Raw genomic sequence first — 20,914 nt, forward strand, 5'->3', positions numbered from 1 at the left:
TTTAAGTCTTAATTAAATTTTAAATTTAAATCATTTCAATTTTTTCATTCGAGTTAATCGATGAGTTGGATTTTTAACTTTTTATCATGAAAGAAACATGAGAACATGGTGGTGCAATAAGGGGGAATATACTGAAGCTGAAATATACATACGGCCATCTTTGCAATAATATACGTAAATATAGTTCAGAAAAGTAGAATTCTCAATTTCGAGTATACAAAAATGGCATACATTACAAAGCTGCTTAATAAAATTTCACCCTGGGTATTGGGTGTTTACGTTACTCTATCCAGAGGTTCAAAAACTTCAAAATCCGAAGAAAGGATTATTCATACGAGCCTTTTTACTTGATAGAGAAGGTAAAAAATCAATAAAACGAAAGAAAAAAAACTTATTACCTTTTTTTTTCCATTTTTCTTACCAAGTGATGCCTCTGGTAACTTGTAGTATACCACCTTTCACCTCCATTTACTGGCTGCAACCTTACAATCATCCAATGATGATGATGAATGATGACTAACAGGTGTGACCTTAATCATACAAAATACAAATATAATTTTTGCAAAGAATATTATGAATGTAAGAGAGAGCACACTGGATTTTAGTTGATTTCGGTAAGGGGAGAGCGTGTTGGTACAACTGATGACTTTAACAACTTTGGTTCAAATGACTCGTACGAGTTGTTTTCTCGAAATTCTTCGACCAAGGCTTCCATTGGCATGGCTCGTAATGATTCAATAGTCCCCTTGGTCGGTACATCTTGTTCGCTTCGTATTGGAGTCGTCCCACTCGGCTCATAATCCTATATAACATTATTTGTAAAACGGTGCAAAAAATCGAATCGTTAAATTATCTGAATGCAATCTATGTTACTCTAATTTGGCTCATAAGCTGTATAACAACATACCATATATGTCTGCTGGAATGTTTCTTCTGCTCTCTGTTTGATTGATGTAGCTTGACTTGAATGATCATCGTGGAATATCTCGAGGGTTTTGCCGTGAGCTTTAACGGAATCCAAGATTCCAGATTTAATTCCATGTTCCTGCTCTGACATACCTGTATAGAATTACATGAAATAAATACCAATTATACCATTCTAGTTAAAACTGAACGATTTTTCACCTTGCATAGTATGAATATATACAGTCCAGAAGAAACTTACTATCAATGTATTTAAGGGTATCATCAGTACTCTTCAAGCTATCTTGCTCAGCTGAAATCCTGGCACAATCAATCTCGGCGTCATGCTGCTCATTTGTATCAGAAGCATTCCTGAAAGAAACGAATTAACTTCAGAAAAACAATAAATTAAATATAAATAGAAGAATCTAGCTTATGATTGTCTTGATAATAGAATCGGCATTGTTAACTTCATGACTCATATGGCAAGGCTGTAAAATATATTTACCACTGACCTTATAAGTGATGCCATATCTGAAACATGTTTATGAGCCATTTCATTTACAGATCCCTGAGTATCTTTGCAGTGCTTGAATGCAGATTCAGCAGTAGACACACTGAAAGTAAAAGATAAAAAGTATTAAGTCAAAAGATGCAAAGACAAGAGAAACTGATTCAGAGTACAAATATAGCATATTTTACCATTGCTGTAAAAGTGCTTCCATGCGACAATGTTTGGCAGCTGAGTAATCGGAACTGTCTTTAGCATCAGTCTCTGCTTGCATAACAAATTCTTGCCATTTTCGTTTTGCATCTGTTGTAATACCCACCATGGAGGAAACGTGTCCATCTAAAAATGTTTTGTTTGCCATGGCACTTTCTCTGATATCCACAAGCCTTGCATCCACCTGCCAGAAAAACCATAAGTTAATCTTGAAAAAAAGAGAGGGATATGTAGAAAACAAGTAGAGAATCGACAAACCAGCTCTTTTTGCCGACGAACATGGTTATGCACAAGATTTGTCATATCAGCAATAAGCTTCTCGGAATCAGATTTTGATTGTTCCTGCATAGCATATGCTTGATGAGTAAGGAAATTTCAGCAGCATATCTTTGAGCAGGAATGTATGAATTATACCTCATAAGCCTTATGGAAGCTAGCGATGCTCTTCATTTGAACTTCATCAGCTTGGACTGCATGATTCTGAACCTTCACAGACTCTTCAGAAAGCTTATCAAGAATTCCATTGGTATAATCAGAAATGTTTTTTGTTTGCTCAATACTAGCCTGGAACCTCTGTTAATCAAAAGGAGACGCAGAAAAAAGTAAATCAGAAATGAAAAAAAAAAACTAAAATATGAAGTGAATGAAGAAATCTACATATTAACCTATCAAAGGGAACTTATGCTAAAATAAATAGTACAAGCCAAACAATATCTTGGAACTTATGCTCTAAAAGGGTAAATTACAGAAAAGAAATACTGAAAAAAAAAAGAGAGAGAGGGAGAGACGCAAGGAGACAATGAGATCACTACATTAGAGGCAAGTTGAAAATTTGAGCACAAACCTGCCGTAGCTCCCTTGCAAAAAGAGCCATTTCTCCCTGGTGAGTTGCAAGAGTACCCTGAAGATCATTAAATATTGAAGCTGCTTTTCCGGCCTCGGATTTGAGTAACTGATCCATAGTTAATCAAAAGGGAAACAATAAAATGAGCTCAATTCCAAATAAATTAAGTTCTTCCAACCTCAGAATATCAGCACCTACCTCTTCGATGGAATGTGCGCTTGAAGCAGCCAGAGTTGAAATTTCATCTAAGGCAGCATTGGAGCTACCCTTGTGCAAACGCACAATATTTTGGACAGCCTCCATCTGGGAAACATGCAAAGTCCTCGCGGCAGTGACCTTTTTCTTCATATCCGAGATTGCCTAAAAGCAATATTTATGTATGCAAGGTCAGCCATTGCTAACAAATGAACTCCAAAACAAAACAAGAACTCCCACACTAAGGAAAATGTAAAACATGAGGTCACTTAAAAAGGGAGAATCCTGATTGCCAGAACCATTTAATACCTTTTGATGTGTATCAGTAAAAGAACGACAGAGTTTCTCAACACTCTCAAGGTGTTCGTTTTGCTGAGACACTGATGAGGACACCAGGTTGCAAATAGAACCAATTTGTTGGGCAAGTTCTACTTGATAGTTGTTAACCACTGCTCTATTATCAGTATTCAGCTTGTCTTCCCTTCCTATAAGGTAAAACATCATACTCAGGTTCATGTTTCTGTTTATCGATAAACACAATATGTTTCTATTTACTGAAAACTAAATTGAACATACCAATTTTTAGGAACAACAAAGCATTATCCTTGACAGCTTTCTCTAAGTCAGACCTCAAAGCACAAGCTTGATGTGCTAAAGCATTTTCTATTTTTGACCATCCAAAAATAATGTCAGCAAAAAATAAATATGAATATAAGCTAAAATTCAAGTAAGAACTTATTAATCTTTACCTGCTTGTTTCTGCTGAGATATGATAAATTCTTTCTCCTTCAACACATAACGACACTTCTTCAATTCTTCTTCAGAGTTGGCAAGCAATTTGCTGGTTTCATATAAGTTTTTCTGCAAACTCAGCAAATTACTTAGCATCAATCTATAATATAAAAGAATCAGATGAAAATTTTGAGACAGCCCACCTCTGTCTTCTCAAGTTTGCCACTCAAATCTGAGCACTGTCGAACTTGAGCAATATATTTGTCTTGCAATTCCTCAAGTTGCTGATTTGTAACATACCAAACAAAAGACATAAACGTAAGTCACAAAAATCAAACAAAGACGGCAAGCATCTCATCTGTCCAACCACCCCAAAATGATACAAAAAAAAAAGCTAACCTTCTGATGGTTTTCGAGAAGGACCCCCATTTTTTCAATCTGATCGGCCATTGCCTAAAAAATAGTCATACAAACACACTAATAAGAATAAATGAAAACAAAACATTCAGTATAACCCAAGTACTTCATAAATGAACTGATTTATATAGGAGAAAATTAATAGAATAATCGGAAAGCATTAACACATTTAAGAAATGACATCAAAGAACATTATGAAATAATGAAATCATTCTGTCAATGCATGAACATACACCCTAAAGGGTAAGTATCAGCCAAAGTGCAGACCTTCCTTTCACTTTCCTCTTGGTAATACCGCTCTTTTGGAACATAAACACCATTTTTCTCACGAGCAGCATACACCTCTGAAGAAATGGGCAACACAAAAATGCAATGTATATTAGTCAACATAGTTGATGAAGGAATACTATATTGCCCCATACTGTTAATTTTATTAACACCTCTCCAATAAAGAAGAATCTTACCTCCCTTTAGGCGTTCAATTTCACCATAAAGGTCCTTTATAAGAGTTGATTTCATCATTTTTTGGTTAACCTACATAAGAATATCAACAAGTTACTAGTTAAAAAAAAAATTCTCAATTCAAAAGAACAAGTCGATATTGCTGTAGAGAAAATGCCATATAACTGCAATTCATGGTTAACTAGACATTCAAGATATAAATATACTACACAACAATTACTTTTCTTGCTGGAATATATAACCCACTGTAATTTATTCAAGACAATAAGTAACCGTGAAGATAACAGGCCAATTTTGGAATATAAATATTTCAGACTACTATTGAAAGGTTGGACTATAGTAAGTTTCAAGGAAGATAAACTTTCAGTTAAAAGAAACTGATTTGTTCAATAAAGATTATGTGCCACACACCTCAGGCTTATTTTTTATGTGTTTTGCCCTGTGTGCATAATCAAGTGTGCTTAAGGTCTCCTCCAGACAATGGACAGCAGGAGAAACTGTTGCTATAATGCAAGTCTTCGTTCTTCCCCCAAGTGAATCACGGAGTAATCGAGTAAGCTTGCTATCCCTAAATTCCAATTAAACTAAATAATTAGAAATAAACATGAAATAATCATTAAATCAACTCTAAGAAGCAATTTCAAACCTGTATGGAACATGCCCAAGATGCTCCACAAGAGCACTTATAACTCGTCCTAGAGTAAGCAAACTCTTATTAATTTCACCAGCTTCTCTTGCACGACCCTGTAAATATCAAAATCAACCAACACATTAACTATTTCTAATAGGTGAATTAAGATCCAACATTCGACCAGAACATTAATTGTACAAGAAAGACATACATCCCTAGCGCCAGATCGAGATATATTTTCTGATCCTGCTAAATCAACCAAATTCAGCTTCCCACACTTTATAAGCTCTTCACCTTCTGGTGTCGCCTCCTTAATATGAATTGTAATAGAAAATAAAGAATGCGACCGACTGAAATAAACCAGAATTCTTCAATCAAACAAAAAGATAAAAAAGCTTAACTTTCAAACATAAAATCAAATAACAATTACCTTGACTGCTTATTCAACAAAGTTTCTGCAGTTCGACGTTTAGCAGACCCTCTTTCAAGCAAAGTAAATATCTCACTAGAACTTGTAACAATTTCTTCTTCTAAACCTCTCACAAGAACTCCACCTTTCCCATCTTCCATAAGTGGCAACGTCTTCTTCTGCTTCTCCTCCAAAACAACTTTTGAAATTTCTTCAGGCGCAAGTAAATCAGTAATTTCCTCATTATATAGTTCCAAAAATGTAACTTTTACGCTGTATTCTGCATTCTGACCCTCTAAGGTATCAAATATTTGTTGAACTGCTCTCGGGATAACCCCTGCATCAGCTGGCAATTCGCCATTATGTCCCGCCTGTGACGTTTGCATAGAATAAGATTAACAAATTAGAGTGTATAAATTAAACAAGGCCTAAAATTAGAAACAAATGTAAGCAAGAACACAGATATTTGATCTATATTACCTTTCCCCTCTTGCATTCACCTTCCATAGTGTAAGTTTTGCCAGTACCAGTTTGCCCATAAGCAAAAATAGTACAGTTAAAACCTTCTAAGACTTCATTCACAATCGGAACCACTGCTTGTTCGTATAGATCTTTTTGTTGGGCTGTTGGCCCAAATACCTGTTCAAAAATTAAAATCCCTGACAAATTGAACATTTACCGGAGAAAACAAATCCAACGATAATGTTAATTGATCAATTAACTAAATAAAATTTTACAATCACAAAAAAGGAAACCTTATCGAAAGTGAAAACCCTATCGATATGCTTCCCGGCGATGTTCTGCGAAACAGCCACTTCTCGTTGGAACTCATTACAAGTCACTACCTGCGGCGCATTGTTCCTTAACTCATCTTCACTAAATGGCCTGAATTTTTACAAATTAAAAAAAATCAAAATCTATCAAATCAAATGAAATTACAGGATCTAAGAAACCCTAAGTGGAAATTAGATTTAAGAAATGAAGAAAAAACCTGCAACGGAGGAGGACTTGAACGTTGACGCCTTTCTCTCTTTCGTGGCGACCGGACATTTTTCAAATCGTTGAAGAGGTGAAGAATCGCAGGAAACTATTTTCGATATGATTTTTGCTTTGTTTTTGTTGATCTATGTGACTGTTTAGATCGGGTTTTTGAATTTGGTTCCTTCTCTTTTTTTTCTTTTTTTTTCTTTTTTTGGCCTTTGTGGGTTTGTTTATTGGAGAAATAAATCTGAAAGGGAGAAAGAGCGGGCTTTAGACTGAGATTTGAATTTTTTGAAAGGAGGCGCTCCGGGGGAGCCGTTGGGTTTATATAATTTGTTGGATTGTTAATCGGACGGTCTAGATTAGTTAAATCAGTTGGACTGCATTGCCCTTATGAATTATTCAAAATGCCTTGTGATTTTAGTTCTTTTTAACGTGACTGAGCCTGGCCCACTTATACTTGGCCCAATCAAGCCTTTCTTTCTTGTTGGCCTATGTTTTTTTTCTTTTATAGTAAATAAAAAATACATTTTTTAGGAGTGTATAGGGATAGAATTCTCAACGTGTAGAGAGCTATGAACATCCTTCTTTAGTAGTCTTTTTACATACTGACATGGATATGTGGGGATAATTAATTGATTTAATTATCCTATTGCTGTCTTGGTTAAACAATCAATCACTTTGTTACTCTTTCTCAATATGTGTCTAAACTTCATTTTCCAATCATTAGTGCACCATTAATATATTAATTACACTTTTATAATGTTATTAATTGATGTAAAACCATTTTAAATAGTATCACTTAACATTTCATTATTACAATCAACCTCTATATTTTGAGTACGCGGATTTAAATATACATATGTTAATTTTTGATTTAAGGGTTTATGGTTACGAGAATAATATAGGAATTTTCAAATTAATTTTATACTTTTTGTCAGAATTATTTTGCAAAATTAAAATAGATAATGGAATAAAGAAATATGTATGGTTTTATTATCAATAATTTATTTTATTGAACATTTATTTTATAATAAAAATTTTATTGTGATAAAAACTTTGCAAAAAAATATTTATTGAATAAAAAAATTACACATGTTTATATATAAGATGTTATTTTATTAAAAAATTTTGATAATATAAAATCTCGAGTAAGGAAAAAATAGTACAATGCCTACTTATTTCCCTCGTGATAACAACACGTAAAATTTTAAAGCACACACATTCTAATTTTAAGTAGTAACTTCTCAAATATTGAAGTAAACAATGTTTTATAAATTGATCTATTAACTTGTCACTTTAATTTATTTGCGGGATATATATTTCACAATTATTATATAGAGATCATGAATAAGGAAGAATTTTGAGAAAACATATTTCACTTGAGCTTCTTTAATATATTAATGTTTCTATAGCTTTAATATGTGCTTCTGAATTAGACTTGTTAATGGTCGGGCAACTCATTCAATCTTGAAGGTATACTCAAATTTTGGGAGGGTTTAGATAAAAATATTAGGCCCTGAAAAATGGGTATGGGTAAAAAAATTAGGTTCATTTAAAATATGTGTCGAGCTCGGGCTTAAACATTCAAAGCTCGAGCTCGATCCGGCCCATTTTTTAATTTATGACATTTTATATTATGTAATTTAGAACAGATTAAATAAATAAATATTATATATTACTCTAATATAAATATTAAAATAATATTAAGATAACTACATAAATAATTTTAATAAATAAAAAATGTATAAAATTATTAAATATTAATTTAATTTAATATAAATATTTTTAAACAAATAAAAAAATAACATGGGCAGGTTTAGAATAGATTTGGACTAGTCTTTTGCAAATATAGTTAGATTTAGACAAAATTTTAAACTCATATTTCGACTCAAATTGAACTTGAACAAACATAAAATATATTAATACCATGATTAGTCCTGACCTAACCATAAACACCTCTTTTCTGATCCAAAATTTCTTTATAATTTTCTTGAAGATGAAAGATTGTCCTTTTTTTTCACATTTGGTGGTCTCACAATTATTTAGTACACAACGAAATCATTTTATTCATATTGAACCAATTTAAGAACCTGTTTGTATATTTCAATTTACAAATAAAATGCACTATTAATCTTTACGAAAAGTTATAACAACAACTGTACAAGCATATCAAGTTTTTCATAAATTATTAAATTAATAAGATATTTAAATATTATTGCATCCATAAAAAAAATTATAATTTTACTTAATTAATGTTGGGACATTTGTGAAAACTTTTGTCTCATAAGTCATATTTTACCACATTACTTTATACATTTAGATGTTTGGGATACTAATAAAAAAAATCACATTTTGAAAGCGAATTTAATTCTAGTTCAATAATATTTTTCCATTTTGGCAAATAATTTTTATATATACATTACTCGACAAATTTATATTCAATATTCTTATTTTCTTTTACCATTTAAATAGTTATATTATATGTATAAATGTTATCGATAAATTATTCAATTCGATTTCATATTTTTTTCATCGTGACATAACTTATCAATATCTATTTATGTTCGTTGTCCAAAATTTCAAGCACCTGAAGTATATGATTGTTAAGAAATGGCTTAAAATTGGTAGTGGATTGTTGTTGTTGGTAGTGGGTTGTTGGTGGTAGTGGATTAGTGGATGGTTGTTGGTGTCCATTTTCAACCACAAATCTTTGCCAAAGTTTTGGACAATTATGTCCTTGAACTCTCTTATAAATAGAGAGGTTCATTAGCCATATTCATCATCCCAAACCAAGAGAGAGCAAAGCTTGTTCTTTGAAAGCTAGGATTTTAGCTTTCGGGTTTTCTATAGGGGTTGAGAGTTGTGAGGTTCTCGGGTTGTGTCTTGAGTGTAAAACACTTGTAATCTTCATCTTGTTATAGTGAAATTTCTTTTCGCCTCTGCCCGTGGACGTAGGCATTAAAGCCGAACCACGTAAATCCTTGTGTTCACTTTATTTTTCGTTCCGGTCAATTTACTTGTAGTCATATCGGAGTTCTCGAATCGATCCTTTCCGCAACAAATTGGTATCAGAGCGTAGTTGAAGGAGTGATAATATTTTCTGAATTGCCCTGTGACTGCAGCTTTGTCTGATCTTTCACATCAGGAAGAAAATATTATCATTCATTCAAAGGTTCCAAATTATGGCTACAAGTGTTTCATCGACTAAGTATGATGTCGAGAAATTTACCGGGAAAAATAGTTTCAGTTTATGGCGCATCAAGATGCGGGCAGTGCTGGTTCAACAAGGATTGCTAAAAGCATTGTCTGGTAAAGATAAATTACCAAGCACGCTTTCGGAAGAGCAAAAGGATGACATGCTAGAAAGAGCACATAGTGCTATTCTGCTATGTCTAGGAGATGAAGTGCTACGAGAAGTAGCGGATGAGAAAACCGCGTCCGGTTTGTGGCTCCGGTTAGAGAGCAAGTACATGACGAAGTCATTGACGAACCGGCTCTACCTCAAGCAAAGACTCTATGCCCTGAAGATGGAGGAAGGTACACCTGTTTCCCAGCACCTGGATAAATTCAATTCCATTATCATGGATTTGAATAATATCGATAACAAAATCGATGATGAGGACCAAGCAATAATTGTTTTGTGTTCTTTGCCTCCCTCGTATGAGAATTTTGTTGATACAATGATGTACGGTCGTGATGACCTGACTCTAGAGGAGGTGAAAAATGCCTTAAGTTCCAGTGAGTTGAGGAAGAAAATCACTGGTAAGGTGGTCGAAAACAATGAAGGCGAAGGCTTGGTTGCTCGAGGAAGATCCAAGGCAAAGGGTGGAAGTTCAAGTAAAAGCCATCCTAGATCGCAGTCCAAGAAGAGAATACAGTGCTACTACTGTAAGAAGTACGGGCACATGAAGGTAGATTGTCCGAAAAGGAAGGAGAAATCAGAATCACAGGAGCAACAAAATGATCGTGCGAATGTAGCTGATGCAGATTCTTCAAGTGATGCCGAGATCGTTCTTGCAGTATCCGACTCTTACGCTGGTGGGAGATGGATTCTTGATACGGGAGCTACATTTCATATAAGTACTTCGAAAGATGCATTCTCAACATACGAGAAGCATTCTGGTTCAGTACTAATGGGAAATGACCACGCATGTCAAGTCATGGGGATTGGCACAGTTCGTATAAAGATGTTTGACGGTATTGTTAGAACTCTAACTGATGTTCGGCACATTCCAGAAATGAAGAAAAATTTGATCTCTTTGAGTACGTTGGACAAGAAAGGCTTTCGGTACTCTGCTGAAGGTGGAGTTCTCAAGGTATTCTCGGGTGCTTTGACTGTGATACGTGGTAATTTGGAGCGGGGCCTTTACTTCCTCGATGGTTCCTCGGTTACAGGTGTTGCGGGAGTGTCATCATCAGATGATCTAGATTCTGACACCACGAAGTTATGGCATATGCGGCTCGGGCATATGAGCGAGAGAGGCTTATCGGTGCTAAGCAAACGAGGATTATTGTCTGGGCAGTGTACAGGAAAGTTGAATTTCTGTGAGCACTGCGTCTTCGGTAAGCAGACTCGGGTAAAGTTCAGCACTGGGATTCACAAGACAAAAGGCACAGTGGATTACTTCCATTCTGACCTTTGGGGGCCTTCTCCGACAATTTCTAAAGGTGGTTACAGATATCTGCTTACCTTTATCGATGATTACTCGAGAAAGGTTTGGGTGTATTTTCTGAAGAGCAAGTATGAGGTTCTCATCAACTTCAAGCAATTTAAAGCTTTGATCGAAAATCAAACAGGAAAGAAGATCAAGCGATTCCGGACGGATAATGGCTTGGAGTTTTGCTCAGGTGAATTCAATGAGTTCTGCAAAAATGAAGGAATAGTGAGACACCGCACTGTTCGTCGAACACCACAACAAAATGGAGTTGCAGAACGCATGAATAGAACTCTCTTGGAGCGAGCTCGTTGCATGCGATCAAATGCTGGGCTCGGTGAAGAATTTTGGGCTGAAGCTGTTAATACTGCTTGTTATTTGGTTAACAGATCTCCGTCAACAGCTATTGAGCTGAAGACTCCTGAGGAAGTATGGTCTGGTTCTCCTGCTGATTACTCTGGTTTAAGAGTGTTTGGCTGCCCTGCGTATGCTCATGTAAATGAGGGAAAACTCAAACCGAGGGCGAAGAAATGCATATTTCTTGGATACGGCCAAGGGGTGAAAGGATACAGGTTGTGGTGTCCTGATCCGGTTTCGTCCAAGTTCATCATCAGCAGAGATGTGACTTTTGATGAGTCATCCATGCTTCGATCCACCACAAATTCCCGGAAAAAGGAGGAGTCAGATAGAATGGGAGATCACGGTGTTGAGAAGCAGGTGGAGTGTCAGGTGGACGCTCCAATTCCTACGGAAGGTACTTCAGTCCAGGATGATCAAGTTGAGGTGCAAGATTCCGATGAAGATGAGTCACCTCAAGAAAAACCATATAGCATTGCCACTGGAAGAACGAAGAGACAAATCAAACCAAATCCGCGTTACGCTAATCTGGTGTCTTTCGCGCTCAGTGTGGCGGAGTCCATTGGTATAGAACCTTCCTGTTATAATGAGGCTGTCACGTGTGATGAGTCGGCACAGTGGGCAATTGCTATGAGTGAGGAGATAGAATCTCTTCACAAGAACCATACTTGGGAGTTGGTTAAGCCGCCAAGTAACCAGAAGATAGTTGGTTGCAAATGGGTCTTCAAGAAAAAGGAAGGCATCCTAGGGGTTGAAGCAACTAGATTCAAGGCACGATTGGTTGCTAAAGGCTTCACTCAGAAAGAGGGGATTGACTACAATGAAGTTTTCTCCCCAGTCGTAAAGCATTCTTCCATTCGTGTATTACTTGCCATGGTGGCCAAGTCTGATCTAGAACTTGAGCAGCTTGACGTAAAAACGGCGTTCTTGCATGGTGAGCTCGAGGAAACAATCTACATGCGTCAACCAGAGGGTTTTACAGTTCCTGGTAATGAAGACCATGTCTGTCTATTAAAGAAGTCTTTATATGGATTGAAACAATCCCCAAGGCAGTGGTACAAGCGGTTTGATAGCTTCATGATTCAGCATGGTTACACAAGATGTGACTATGATGCTTGTGTCTATCATCGGAAGCTCTCAGATGGTTCGCACATTTATTTGTTGCTGTATGTTGATGACATGTTAATTGCTTCCAAAAACATGTCGGAAATCAACAAGTTAAAGTCGCAGTTGAGTGGTGAGTTCGAGATGAAGGATCTGGGTGCTGCCAAGAAAATTTTGGGCATGGATATTCACAGAGATCGCAAGGCGGGCAAGCTTCGTGTGTCGCAGAAGAACTACATTGAAAAGGTTCTTCAACGCTTCGGCATGGATAAAGCGAAAACTGTGAGTACTCCGTTGGCACCACATTTCAAACTCTCTGCAGAGTTGTCACCACAATCTGATGAAGAAAAGCAGCAAATGTCTCATATTCCATACTCGAGTGCAGTTGGAAGCGTGATGTATGCAATGGTTTGCACTCGTCCAGACATTTCACATGCAGTTAGTGTGGTCAGCAGATACATGAGTTGTCCTGGCAAGGAACACTGGCAGGCCGTGAAATGGATTCTCAGGTACTTGAGAGGTTCTGCAGATTTATGCTTGGTATATGATCAGAGTGACTGCACTAGCAGTGTCACGGGCTATGTGGACTCTGATTATGCTGGAGATCTGGACAAAAGAAGATCTCTGACGGGTTATGTTTTCACTTATTCTGGAGGAGCCATTAGTTGGAAAGCTGTGTTACAGTCTACCGTAGCCTTATCTACGACTGAGGCGGAATATATGGCGTTAGCAGAAGCAGTGAAAGAAGCATTGTGGATGAAAGGTCTAGTAAGCAGTTTGGGTTTACAACAGGATTTCACTGTTGTATTTTGCGATAGCCAGAGTGCCATACATCTGACTAAAAATCAGATGTTTCATGAACGGACCAAACACATTGATGTCAGATATCATTTTGTTCGGGAACATGTTACGCAAGGTGACATTGTTATCAGCAAGGTTGCTACCGAGAAGAATCCTGCAGATATGTTAACTAAGGTGATCCCTGCATATAAGTTCAAGCATTGCTTGGACTTGATAGGTATTCGGGATTGATTAGCGCCAGAGAGGCGTTTGGAAGAGGTGATCCAGTTCGAGGAATTCACTATGATGTTCAGCTTGGTAAATTTCAAGCCAAGGTGGAGATTTGTTAAGAAATGGCTTAAAATTGGTAGTGGATTGTTGTTGTTGGTAGTGGGTTGTTGGTGGTAGTGGATTAGTGGATGGTTGTTGGTGTCCATTTTCAACCACAAATCTTTGCCAAAGTTTTGGACAATTATGTCCTTGAACTCTCTTATAAATAGAGAGGTTCATTAGCCATATTCATCATCCCAAACCAAGAGAGAGCAAAGCTTGTTCTTTGAAAGCTAGGATTTTAGCTTTCGGGTTTTCTATAGGGGTTGAGAGTTGTGAGGTTCTCGGGTTGTGTCTTGAGTGTAAAACACTTGTAATCTTCATCTTGTTATAGTGAAATTTCTTTTCGCCTCTGCCCGTGGACGTAGGCATTAAAGCCGAACCACGTAAATCCTTGTGTTCACTTTATTTTTCGTTCCGGTCAATTTACTTGTAGTCATATCGGAGTTCTCGAATCGATCCTTTCCGCAACAATGATCATATTGAGTTGTTATTTTCTTTTACGAGATTTTTCATCTTTAGAACTAATTGATTTATTTTTTTTTAGGCATTTATTACTTTTATTTGCTCTAACACGTCATCTTATGGAGACATTGATTCATATTCGAGCATTTTCAACCGATATATCAGACTTAATTATTCTTGTTAGATCAAATAAATTATTTGGTGATGATTTGTAGCACCTTTCATTCACTTATGAACATTAGTTCCTATTAATTTATACAAGGATCTATATGAGATAACAAATAATGCATTTAATATAATTCTCCATCAAGCTAATAATACCTTCTCTGATATTAGGAAAATTGTCTAATCAATATAATAATCAATAAATAATGTCGTGATTGAATATTTAATTTACTCAAAATATTTAATAATAGGCGAGAAGGGAATGGAGCAGCGCATGCAATGGCTGTTGAAGGTTAATAATGCACATGTGACTATATTGTAAATTTATAGATACATTTATCAAAATCATATAATAATAGATTCCATATGAAGATTAAACGGGCTGAAATTTCATAAATGTAAAGACATTCAATTTCAACCTTAACTAGTGAGATTTTAAAATCTTCTTTTTTTTTTTAATATCAAGTAGAATAAGAGCATTCCTCTATTGAATAATCTTTTGGTTCTTTAATAAATGTCTACATGAATTCTCCATAATTTTCACGTCGTTGTTAATTAGGATGATTTAACTGACCATGCCAAGTATTAATATATTTGGACTAGTGAACTTCTGTTTAGCATAGTATGTAATTCAATCATACTAGTGTCACGGGTTGCGATTCAAAGCCTATGACGAATGCACATAGAGAATTCTATATATGTCAACTAATTAAATGAGACTCATTTGACTCACTTAAAAAATATTTATTTCATTTTAATATTTATTAATTTTATACATTTTTTATTTATTAAAGTTTTTATATAGTCATCTTAACAGTATTTTATTGTTTACATTAGACTAGTTTATATATATAGTATATGCTTATTTTTTAATGTGTTCTAAATTACATAATATATAAAATTAATATAATATAAAGTATTATAATCTTAAAAAAGGGTCAAGTCGGGCCGAGCTTGGGCCTTAAATATTTAAGTCCGAGCCCAACCCATTTTTTGAACAGGCCTATTTTTTTTTTGCTTATATCTATTTTTCAGGCCTAATATTTTTACTCAAACTTTCTCAAATTTCTGACAGACTTTCGTGCCTGGATAATTAGCTTAACCCATGAATAGGCCTAGGGATAGGATTGTATAGAGTTTAAATCTCTTAGGACACTCATATTGTAGGTAAGCACTAATATTAGCTATCGATATATTCGATTTATACCGCTGAATCTGAAAGAGTTCAACTATAAATAAAAGCATTCCCTTATTTGTAGATAAATATTTGGTAAGCGCTATGAAGAAAAGTAGGTAAATTTTTAATAAATTTAACCACAAATTAATATCTAATTGTGTCATTTTTCCTAAGTTGATCTTTTAACATCCAAATCACAAAAAAAGATGTTACATTTACCAAAAAAAAATCTAATAAACTCCATCTACAATTAAGATTTGGACTCTAATAATATTATATATGTTGAAAATATATTTGATGCATTAATGTTCATAAAATAATTTTAATAATATTGAAAAGTTTAAAAAATGTTTTAAAAATAAATATTAATCATACTAATTAAACATAAATAAATTCAAAAACTTATTATTAATTTTTGAAACGTATAATTTTACTCAAGAAAATCAATGGAGGGAGACTTGATGACGTCCAACAATTTATAAGGATTTCAATTTTGATTCCAATAATCAAAACATTAAACTCTTCGTCTTCCCCTAAAGCCCTACGCTCTAAATCAGTAGTTGAGCAAACCTCTTTCACAATGAGCAGATCCGGCCAGCCTCCAGATCTCAAAAAGTAACTTATTTTTTCACGCTTCTATTTCAATGCTTCTCTTTGTTTGAATCTCTTTTCCCTGGATATTTTGTTTTTTTTTTATTTTCTTTTTATCTTGCTTATAACAGATACATGGACAAGAAGCTCCAGAGTAAGTTTTTCAATTTTTTTTTTATGCTTTGCTTCTACTTATTTAAATTCCATACTAAAATTTAGTTGAAGTCAGTTTATATTCATTTTTTGTTGCTTGTTTCCAGTAGTAGCTCGCTTAAGCCTCAATTCCGTTCGTTAAGTTTCGCATACACGATGATAAATGGCTCTTGGTTCCATTTTTACATTTATTTTTTCAGTTGTGATGAGTGTTTGAGAATTGAGACCTGCGTATGCCCTGCAGTATGGAATTTCATATTTTTGGTTCATTAGAATGCCTGTTTCTGGGTTGTGATAGTTAAAGAATTTGTATGTTATGCAACATTTGATTAGGTGTTAGATTGCGTACATTTAGGTATCAAGACCTAGATTACTTTGAATTAGCGTATTAGTGTTGTGCACGGATATGTTGTAACTTCTTTTGAGGTTCTTTAATGTATTTGGAAGATCCTTAGAGGGTCATATCCTCGCTCACAAGTCCAAGTATTTCTCATAATTTAAGGAAAAAATAATAGTCGGAGCCTATGTTACTTTGACACGGGTACGGTATCGGATATGTGTATGTGTCCAACACAGTTATGGTCTGATTTTTCTAAGATTTTCTATTTATTTGGAGTACCATTGGAGGCTCCAGATCCATGTGTTGGACACAGCTACACAGGTTCCTCAACAAAAACAAAGAGTCGGAGCAACATACATTAGATTTTAATCCCTTGTCTCGGGGTGTACTTTCACGTTTAATAAAAATTGTGGTTGTTCTTTTAGACTCTTCTGGATGTTAATAGTCATAAAATTGCATCCTTGAGAACATAGTATTGACCATAATTGAAGATTGAAGCATTCTGTCATCAAAAGAAAAAAAAAGAAGAGATTGAATAATTCATGAGCTACTGTTGGTCGTAGATTTGGCTATGAATTGTTACGGTATTTTCTAATACCTCTTTGATTTAGTGAGTCAGGAATTCATTGCTTTATGCTTTTACTCGCTCTTGTAAGTTGCAGTTGTGTTAGGTCGCAATATGTAAAATACAATATTTATAAATGAGATAACAAAATTACATGTTTGGCTTATGAGCTTTGAGATTGTTGGTTTACATAAATTCTAGATTACAATTTTGAATCTTAAGAACTCTTATCATGCTTAAAACTGCAGTTAAGCTGAATGCAAATCGGTTGGTTGTTGGTACACTTCGCGGATTTGATCAGTTTATGAACCTAGTAGTTGACAACACCGTTGAGGTGAATGGCAATGAGAAAACTGATATAGGCATGGTGGTGAGTCTCGTAATGCTTAAACCGTCACTAAAGATATAATACTTCGATCATTAGCGTCATTTAAGTGGTATCAATTTGTTGCAGGTGATCAGAGGAAATAGCGTTGTTACTGTTGAAGCACTTGAACCCGTAGGCCGGATGCAGTAATTCAGGTTTTTCGTTCCAAAACTTGGATTTCACTTTCTGTATCTCTTTCACTTATTGTGTCTAGGCTGCTAGCTTAGGGCTTGATATGTTATATGATCGAGAATTCGTAGGAATTTGTTAGATTGATATCCATGGATTCTGTTCTTTCTTTTCGCTATCCTTTGATCTATTATCACTTTAACGGAAACAAGGCTCTCCAAGTAAACGAAAGCATCAAAACCATCAAATATCGGACGCCTATGAATCTTAAACTTCTTAAATTCGTGTTTACCAGGATTGTAAGACACCATTTCATTATTGAGTGCTAGGTTTTCCACCATAATAACTTCATTGTTTTCCCAAACTGTCAATGCGCTCCTTCTACACTACACCCATGCTTCTCAAATTCGAAATTGGGAACTTTTATCTGTCACACTGTGTTCTTTCTTCACAAGCTTCCATCCCACATTAGAAAATTGAAATCGAAAACTACATCAGCTGGTAGTCGTATTCTTCGAAACTCTTCATCAGCCAAGTCGAATGATATGATGTCAAAACCTATGCTATCATGATATTCGCCCTTCCAATGAATCAATCTCTAAAAGCTTTTAGTAGTATAACTGCAAATGTCTCCCGAATTTATGCTATTGAACTTGCCTCTTTTTACTTGTCTCCATGTATAAGTTCCCAATGGGTAAACTTCTACATTGTACGATCCAACATAGAAGCTCCCGCTGACATTATATTTGGTTCTCCCGACTGTTCAACTACTTATCTGCATAGCTTCACATCGATGGTTTAGGAGATTATATCCGAACCTAAAAAAGTAAAAAAAAAATTAATCTTGGGTTTCAGACTCGAAATCAGTAGGATAAAAGTTTCCTTGGTGGCTAAATTACAAACGACGTTATAATTTGGCAAATAGTTGAAATCAAATATAAGACCATCACAATGGTATACATCATTTAAATTATATCTCCAGGACCCGTCAAAGAAATCTAAAGACAAATCAAAGCTACGATCAAAAGAATCATTATTAGAGATCATTGAGAAGGAAACTTTCGACGTCGATCCTCTCCTAATAATGAAGATATCTTGTGACAACGGTGTTGACGGCTTCGATCCAAATGCATGGTTATGAAGGTGTTGCCACTAAATAGAGCATACCATGATTTGCAAACCGATTTGAATCGGCAAGTTCAAAAGGATAACATCTAATCCATTGGTAAATCACTAAATGCAACGCCCTAGATTCGATTCAGTCGTCTGGTATGAATTATAAGATACTACGATTATAAAAATTTGACATCATTCACAATTTAATAAATGAGACTTTTAAGTTTATGAAACATTTAAAACAATCTGGAAACAATTTTGAAATAAAATAAAACTTTTACAAAATTTTGAGTAAAAGGTAAAAATATGGATTATACAGTCGTGTGTGTGACAGAGCTTAGCGGCTTTTTTATAAAAATAATCTTAAAAAATAAATTAATTATTAAAATAACCCACCTTTTTAATTATATACAAAAATAACTCATTTTCTACAGTAAAAAAGTGATGGAGCCATATGATATGGCGCCACCACTTTGCCACGTCAGCCAGGGGTATTAAAAAATTATTTTTTGATAGAGCCATGTTGAATGGCGCCACCAGTATAAAATATTAGGGAAATACTAAAAAATCTGAAAAAATTGGGGACTTAAAAAAAAATTCCATATGGCTCCACCACTTTTCTGATTTGTCAGGTTCTTATAATTTTTTTTTTACTTTTTTTCTTATATTTTGTCTCTTAGATTTTTTTTCTTTTTTAAGTTTTATATTATTTTCTTAATTTATTTTACTTGTTTAATTTATATTATTAATTTTAAAAAAATTGTAATATATATTTAAAATGTTTTATAATATTTTTTTAAATTTTTAATTATTATTTTTAAAAATATTTTTTAACTTTATATATATTTGTGAAATTAATTATTTATAAATTTTAAAAATGTATTTTTCAAATTAGTTTTTTAAAATTTTAAAAATATAATTATTTTTTCTTTTTTTTTAGTATTTTGAAGTCTAATTTTTTTCTTATTTTATTTTGTTTATCTATTTTATTTATTTTTATTATACATTTCAAATTAAATTTTAGATTAGTTTTTCATAGATTTTGTCTTTTTCTTTATTTTTTTTCTTTTTTTAAGTTTTATATTATTTTCTTATTTTATTTTGTTTATTAGTTTTATAATATTTGAAATGTATGTTTAATATATTATTAATTTTACATAGAATTTTTAAATTAAGATTTTATAAATTTTTTTTTATTTTTTTAGTTTATTTAATTTATTTATTTCTTATTATTAATTTTTAAAAGTTTGTAATGTATATTTGAAATGTTCTATAATATATATTTGTTAAAATTTTAAATATCAGTTTTAGATTTTTTTTTAAAATTTTAAATGTATATTACTCTAATTAATTTTTGAAAATTATAAATATTATTTTTTAAATATTAACCATATTTTTAATAATATAAAATATTAAAATAATTTAAAGATATGATCTTTCAAATTTATTATTTGTTTTTATTTTTTAATAATATAAAATTTTTAAATTTTTAAATAAAATTTGTATAAAAAATTTAAAAAATGTTAAATTTTTTTAAAAATAAATAAAAATTATAAATTTCAAAATTCTATGTAAAATTTAAAAAATATTTAAAATCATTTAAAATATTAAAAAATATTTTAAATCATTTTAAATTATTTTAAATGTTTTATAATATTAAAAATATATTTAATATTTAAAAAATAATTTGAAAATATATTTTTAATATTTATAAAAATATATATTATAAAACATTTTAAAAAATATATTCCAAGTTTTTCGAAATAAATAAAATAAATAAGGACTTAAAAAAGAAAAAAGAAAGTCAAAACTTAAAAAAAAAAAAGGCTGAAACAAATAAGTTGGCTGTCAGACTTGAAAACTGGTGACGCCAAAATTTGGCTCCACCAGGAAATGGCAAAATTGCTACGGGGCCCCCTATACTCTAAAAAATCACAGTATTTTGAATGGCTCCACCTCTTGGTTCTCTTCTATATATAGAGTGGTGTAGTTGTTGTGTTAAGTGGAAAAGTTCAAAAAATTTGTTAAAAATGATAATGAGGTGTTTTTGGTGTATGTTGTTTTTTATGGTCAAAATGTAGAATGTGATATTGGTTGTGTATTTCAAGGCCGGCAAAGAGTAGATTTGCGATTCAAAAAAAATGTGAAGCTAGCAGAAATGAAAAGGAAGATCAGCGCAAAAATAGTTATCCGTTGTGGAAGGGCGATGTCCAAATTATTTTACAAGTTTCCAATCTTTACAGATTCGTTCAAATTTTGTGCGATGCAACTATTAGATGATGATGACTTGGGCACTATGATGGAAATATGGTGGTCCAC

The 20,914-nt window shown here is 33.5% G+C and overlaps 2 protein-coding genes across 2 annotated transcripts; one reads left to right on the top strand and one right to left on the bottom strand.

Moving 5' to 3' along the window:
• Positions 1-132: 132 nt before the first annotated feature.
• LOC107925505 (kinesin-like protein KIN-5C) lies at positions 133-6,597 on the bottom strand. The gene is made up of 23 exons (XM_016856224.2): positions 6,309-6,597; positions 6,073-6,202; positions 5,798-5,956; positions 5,339-5,688; positions 5,120-5,258; positions 4,924-5,021; positions 4,689-4,845; positions 4,280-4,349; positions 4,083-4,159; positions 3,798-3,851; positions 3,602-3,682; positions 3,416-3,527; positions 3,243-3,329; positions 2,976-3,151; positions 2,670-2,831; positions 2,472-2,579; positions 2,042-2,200; positions 1,886-1,969; positions 1,606-1,811; positions 1,419-1,520; positions 1,166-1,275; positions 908-1,059; positions 133-802 (listed from the first exon to the last, which is right to left on the bottom strand). The coding sequence occupies exons 1-23, from the start codon at positions 6,365-6,367 to the stop codon at positions 602-604; spliced, it is 3,033 nt and encodes a 1,010-aa protein (XP_016711713.2). The 5' UTR covers positions 6,368-6,597; the 3' UTR covers positions 133-601.
• Positions 6,598-15,757: 9,160 nt separating this feature from the next.
• LOC107925553 (probable small nuclear ribonucleoprotein G) lies at positions 15,758-17,687 on the top strand. Its single transcript, XM_016856274.2, has 4 exons — positions 15,758-15,949; positions 16,057-16,079; positions 17,232-17,353; positions 17,438-17,687. The coding sequence occupies exons 1-4, from the start codon at positions 15,915-15,917 to the stop codon at positions 17,498-17,500; spliced, it is 243 nt and encodes an 80-aa protein (XP_016711763.1). The 5' UTR covers positions 15,758-15,914; the 3' UTR covers positions 17,501-17,687.
• The last annotated feature ends 3,227 nt before the right edge of the window (positions 17,688-20,914 follow it).

The sequence above is a fragment of the Gossypium hirsutum genome, chromosome A01 (assembly GCF_007990345.1).
Source record: "Gossypium hirsutum isolate 1008001.06 chromosome A01, Gossypium_hirsutum_v2.1, whole genome shotgun sequence".
NCBI lineage: Eukaryota > Viridiplantae > Streptophyta > Magnoliopsida > Malvales > Malvaceae > Gossypium > Gossypium hirsutum.

Excerpts from the sequence above, each read along its gene's own strand:
- LOC107925505 (XM_016856224.2), bottom strand. The coding sequence starts at position 6,367 with ATGTCCGGTCGCCACGAAAGAGAGAAAGGCGTCAACGTTCAAGTCCTC. Across the intron at positions 2,580-2,669 it reads GCGCACATTCCATCGAAGAG|TTACTCAAATCCGAGGCCGG; the intron begins GTAGGTGCTGAT and ends ACTATGGATCAG. Across the intron at positions 803-907 it reads CATTCCAGCAGACATATATG|GATTATGAGCCGAGTGGGAC; the intron begins GTATGTTGTTAT and ends AATGTTATATAG.
- LOC107925553 (XM_016856274.2), top strand. The coding sequence starts at position 15,915 with ATGAGCAGATCCGGCCAGCCTCCAGATCTCAAAAA. Across the intron at positions 15,950-16,056 it reads CAGCCTCCAGATCTCAAAAA|ATACATGGACAAGAAGCTCC; the intron begins GTAACTTATTTT and ends TGCTTATAACAG. Across the intron at positions 17,354-17,437 it reads AAACTGATATAGGCATGGTG|GTGATCAGAGGAAATAGCGT; the intron begins GTGAGTCTCGTA and ends AATTTGTTGCAG.